Consider the following 6,000-nt stretch of genomic DNA (forward strand, 5'->3'; position numbering starts at 1 on the left):
AATTATGACACATACTTTTGTGTGTCTTTGCCACTGATATTTGACATCGAGTAAGACTGACAGGCCACTCGTAGTTTGTTACAAGAAATTTGTTTAATTAAGCACAGCCTCTGTGAGACCAAATATAAAGAACACAAAGCTACCTTTTGAAAAGTCTAATAATTCATTTGCTAAAGGGGAAAAGCCTGTTCTTGGTCTACCTGTCTGTGTACATGAATTATATAATCTCCATGTGCTGCCTTCGAAACATTGTAAACATTGGTAGCAAATTGGTTTAGTTTATTTGAGAAAACATGCTGTAGATTCAGGGCAACAGCCACTGAGCAATCTAGCTTTATAGTTAGCTTCACATTGCCTCATTTATTTTCCCAGACAGTGCTCTCCTGTCACACATCAGAACTTCAGCTGACAACCACAGACACAAACAGGTGGGCACTGAGAAAGAACATCCATGAAGACACATGCATGTGTTATGAATTTAGTACTACTGAAAATATACTGCACTGTAGAAACATTTAAGAACAGTAATTATAACCAAAGATCAGAATATCATCTCTTATAATATTACCTTTTAATTGATGTGTAAGCAAAATTCTTTCAATAGTGTTTCCCAACTAGGGCCAACAACTGCAACTGTTTCCAAATTTCTTTCCCATGACTTATCTCCTTTTTTTGGTTTATTTGTTTCAAATTTAAAGAGAAATGCATGAATATTGTTAAATAAATGAAAAGTTTCTTTCAGTAAGTATAACTCCAGACATTTATGAGTTTAATCCTCTCTTAAAATGGCACCTGATGTGCACAACAGGGTCCAGCTTGAATTTGTAGTTTGGCCAATTAGAGTTGGCCTCACCTCAACATATTGCATTCAATCTCAGCTAGCGGTGAGCTGTTTATCTTCCTGAATACAAGATGTTGCCAGTCTATCTCCCCCAAGAATACTAGTTATATTAAAACAGACTTCATCAGAAGCAGCAAACTATATCCAGGCTTCACAGGGGCCTGTCAGCAACATCTAAGAGCTTGGCCCAGGCTTAAAGCCACGAGCAAGCGGCCAGTGGGTGAACTGAGTATTACTTTGGTATGCCACTTGGACTATCCATTAAGATATCAGCACTGAAAGAAACATAAGAAAGCCAGAGCGTAAAATGATAGCTGTTCCAAGTTCACATATCATCATCCAGGAAAAGAGCTTATTAACACATCCAAGTAAAATCCTCTTTTTTATTTCCCCTCAAAATTTTGGGACTCTGTAAAGTTGAGCAAACACAGACGAAAATGATTTGCTAGTCATCTAATATTCGTATTTAATTTAGTATAGCACAAAGACATCTTATTAAATGCTGGAATGTCAAACAATTTGCCCAGAATGTCTTTCCTTTACATTTGAAAGAAACAGTCAGTCTGGGATGTCCTTCAGTAATCATCTTACTGACCTGTTGCCAGTCAGCCTAATTAGCAATGAGATGTTCTGTCAGGTCTTTACCTTTTTGTAGCACAAGTTCAATAAGTATTTAAATAATAATAATAAAAATGCCTACGTTTCAAGTATAAAATGATGTTTTTGTACAATTTACAATTCAATATAGGTTTATATGATTTAGTTAATCACTGGACTGCATATTTATTTACACACTAAACTCCATCCCAACTTTTTTGGAACTGTATGGGTTGTACTTCTTCATCTTCTTCGACCATTTTTGTGGAACTTGGAGGCAGTTGGATAATGCCCAGCATTCCCACAAGATAGAATATAATTACACAGACAAATTGTAATCCTGATTAGCCCCAGCAGCCTTCCCAGCCTGTTTACATAATCACATTGAGATAAAGTCTTCATCAAGGGCTCAGTGGCCAGATTACAGTCTGTGTAGAACCCACCTGATTACCAATAATTAGAGACTGCCCAGTATAGACTTAATAAACACACAGACACACACACGTGATAGATAGAAGAAAATGTCAGAAATACAATGTAATCACAATAAACAGAAGCAGTGCCACACGACAGATGGACAATTTTCAACAATCTGCTCGCAATCATTAATTGTTCATTGTCTTTTCAAGGGTCCACGATACAGCCCAGTGCCTCTGTGCTCTCTTTGCCCCTTCAGCTTCCTATGAGGACACACCTTCCTAATTTTCATTTGTAAGACCCAAACAACAAAAAATGAATGTCTGAGCAGATCTTGATATGCAAAATACCACTGAAAATTAATTAAATCCATAAAAAGTATGAATATAAAGTGAAACAGCTTCCATCTGCTTCACTATTCTAATAATCATAAACACTATACGAGTAAAGGGGGCAGATGAAGCATGCTGTGCACATAACCACAGTCTGGTTCTTCAGAGCATCACCACTTACATTCACATGATATTATCCATTTCTTCTGTAAGTACAGAAGATTTATTGTTGTGAACATATTGATTGTCCACTGATCGATGAACGCATTGCGACAACCATAAAGAAACGGACAAAGGCCGCTTTTGTACCCAAGGGAGGAGAGACAGATTGTTCATTGTCAGCGCAAAGGAATTCAATTGGTGTTTGAACCAGTTATTTTGATCATCTATTTCTTCATGTTTTTAAGGACTTTATCTTTAAAACCACCACAAAAAAATGTCAATGTCTACAGTTTATCCTCTTCAATTTGTATACGCAGTATTATATTCTCTTCAAGGATATGACCAAGTTGCATTGAATTTCCACAGTTAATCGAACTGCTGCAATGAGTTTTTTTTTTTTAAATGAAATTGTGACATTGTATCTGTTCTGCACAACAAGTTGCAAAACTTTCATTCAACTTCACTATATATGTGCACAGTGCCAAGATCTAGACAGGTGATGGAGATACCTAAGAATCAGAACTGTGCATCACCCAGGACAGGATCCTGGCTCAAAAATAATCTAATTATAGTCACTGAAAAAGGACCTCTAGAAAAGTGCTGTTGTACAAACCCTGCCAGATAGGAGTCTTTTTTATGGCATCATTATCTTAGAAGGAGAAGTGAGTCACAGGCCAGATCTAGCAGATATCTTTTTACTTCTGCAAACACTGTGTCAACTGTCAGAGGCTGAGGAACAACAACTGTTCCATAGTTCTTCTTCCTCTCATTGCGCCGTGTCACTATTTCCTCCACTCTTTTCCAAAAGAAGATCCAGGCCTTCTCCCCTTTCCTCACGTCCTCCTCCTCTCCCTCCCCCCCACGCCCTCCCCCAATTCCTGGCTGGCTGTCTCCCTAATAAGTAACAGAACTAGGAGGATTGGCAGTGGCCTCAAGGTTTGACATTGCCACAGTGTGGGTGGTGATGAAACAGCACTGTGCCCGACTCTGCTCCACTCGACTTGGCTCATTCTTGGTGGGCGCTGCTACTCTGCATGCTGCACATCTCATCCACCCCCAAGAGACAGACATTGGAATTACTCACAGGGCGAGCAATCTGCATGTAAATTAATATCTGTGAGTCCCCACATTCGGAAATAAATACATGCATGCAACAGATAGGTAGCCATTCAGTCACACGCATAAAACATCGTTAATGTGTTTTACGCAAAGACATTCAGAAGTAACACATTTTGGGGGTTTGGGGAGGGGGTATTTTGTTTGCTTCTCTCTCTTTCGCTCTTTGCGTGTGATTTTAGTAAGAAATGAGAATTTCACCCAGTAGTGTGTGGTACTCAAACAGACACACTCATGCACACACACACACACACACTTCTGTTTCGACATGTAACTCCACTGCAAGGGCACGAGAATTTCATTTTTGCTTTCTGCAAATGTTTACGTGCCATTGAAAAGCGGATGAGGACATGTTAATTGCAGTGGGCTAAATAAGCACTCGTCGCTTTGACTGACTTTTACAGAAGCTGTAGTGAGTGAACAGAATGAATCTAATTAAAATAAAAACAGAGAGATGACACAATCGAGCTCAAAGTCGTTTTTTAAGGACTTTATTTTGAAAACTGCTGGGAAAGTGGCATTTTACTAGTGCAGTTGTTGGTCTGACTAAATCTTACTGATGCATATAAGAAGAAGACAGAGGGAAAATAAACTAAAGCAGCTGTTACCTCACCAGCTACATCGAGCACTGAAATGGTCAGACACAGAGACAGAGCCACCAGAATACTAAGAAGCCCACCTTACACCTGCCTGCACTGGCAACTTCGATAAATACCTGCCAACAAATTGGTTCTACACCACTTATCCTGCCTCGGTCCCTGAATGGATTCAGTAACGTTTCTGGTGAGAAACCGGCCTGACGCAAATGTCACATAAATACTTGAAAAACTCGACCCAGAAACGATAAAATGCGCGCGGCTTTATCCCAAAAGAAAATCAAAATCTCTTAACATGATCAATCTTCGGCGCGTGCACTTGCGCCTCAACAATTCACTAGTTAGCCTACTAAGCAAAGCAGCTCACGTAGGCTATTAGAAGAAGCGTAGGCTACCGCAAGAATATCTATTGAGCGACTCTGTCAAAGCCTGCATTGAGCGCAAAACCGCCGAAATGCGTCCCTTAAAAGTCCATCCAGAGAGCCGAGGTAGGCTATTATGTGCACGTCTGTAACGTTAAAGGTTGTGATTTCTTGCACGCACGCACACATGCGCGCACGCAGACACACACCGAGGCACACCAAGCGCATTCGAAAATGCAGAGAATTGCGGCAGTGGCTCGTACCTTTCACACAAGTGAACATCAGTGAGAAGACGAGGTTCCAAAAAACAATCCCCGTTCTAATCCTCATCGTTTTGGCTTGAACAAAGTCCCGTCTGCCACATTTAACGCATCTCCTGTTGAAAACGTCCCGTAGTTCAATAGATCCGTCGTAGTATCCGTCTCTGTAAATCCCCTTCATGTTCACAACTAAAACATGTAACCTATGGCCAGTTTTCTCTTTCTGTGGGGGTTTAAGTAGATTCCCTTCTCAGAGGAGAAACAGGCAGAGCCGCCCGCCGCGCTTCGTCAGCTGATAGGAGAGAAGTGAGCAAGACTGAATTTTAGGATAGGACCACAGCAACCTGGACGAGGGCTCAACCATCTCTGCTGAGAGGGGCATCAAGTGCGAAGATCTCTGCTGGCGCGCTCTTGTGTCTGTCGTTCAACATATTTCCCTTTGAATCCCTAAAAACCGGCTGAGGACGGAGAAGAGTCTGGTCTACAGTTTGAATGCTGGCTTTATCGATCGGCAATTGAGCCAGGCAGAGTGAGAGAGGAGAGGTGGCGGTGGGAGCAGGAAGGGGAGGGTGCGAGAGGGAGAGCGTCCTGTGTAAGTATGATTTGGCGGATGTGTGGGTAACAAATCATGAAGTGGGAACAGCAAGGTGTGGGTGGCAAAGGAGAAGGAGGGAGGTATCTTTATGAGAAGAATGCAAATACTGAGAAAGAGTCGTACTGTATTAATGAGAGCGTGTGTGTGTGTGTGTGTGTGTGTGTGTGTGTGTGTGTGTGTGTGTGTGTGTGTGTGTTGGAGGTGGAAAGGGTGTGGGGGTGTTAGTTGAGACTCAGACAGGCAGCATCCCGTCCCGAGAGCTGATGAAAGAAATACGCTTGGTAGGCAATCCCACCATAACTCTGATTTTCATTTTGGAGATCGAGAGGAGCTGTTATTGGGAGTGATGGGGTTGGGCAATTTGCAATGCAAAGATGGAACGATGACGGCGCAAAGCGCAGCTCAGCTGCAGTGGGGCTCTTCTGCCATCTAGCTTCGGAAGAGTCGCCGACCTCTGCTTTGAAACGGACAGGAAAGGGGGAGCAGTGAAGCGAGGGGCCGTGATTGCACATAGAATGAACATCATTATGTTTGTAACACATTCGGATAGAGCTGCTTCGAGAGCGTTTAACTCCAACACACAAAGCTTCGCTTCCTATATTTATGACACATTTCCTGGATTGCAGTGAACATCCAACACCCTCAAGTTTCGACTGTGTGAGAGCAGCAGCTCTGAACAGAGCTTGGATATCAGATCGGACTCAAATCAATTGTGCATAACT

General features: G+C 42.0%; 1 protein-coding gene across 4 annotated transcripts in view; it reads right to left on the reverse strand.

Moving 5' to 3' along the window:
* The window catches only part of LOC102799137 (CUB and sushi domain-containing protein 3-like), a 238,547-nt gene extending 233,346 nt beyond the window's left edge, over positions 1-5,201 (reverse strand). For all 4 annotated transcript variants that reach the window (XM_087848045.1, XM_087848043.1, XM_087848044.1 and 1 more), the window contains exon 1: positions 4,687-5,201. In XM_087848045.1, coding sequence (XP_087704171.1) covers positions 4,687-4,864 — 178 coding nt within the window. In that variant the 5' untranslated portion in view covers positions 4,865-5,201. The remainder of the gene's footprint in view (positions 1-4,686) is intronic.
* Positions 5,202-6,000: the final 799 nt, after the last annotated feature.

This window comes from Neolamprologus brichardi, chromosome 11 (assembly GCF_056152115.1).
Source record: "Neolamprologus brichardi isolate AB-2024 chromosome 11, ASM5615211v1, whole genome shotgun sequence".
NCBI lineage: Eukaryota > Metazoa > Chordata > Actinopteri > Cichliformes > Cichlidae > Neolamprologus > Neolamprologus brichardi.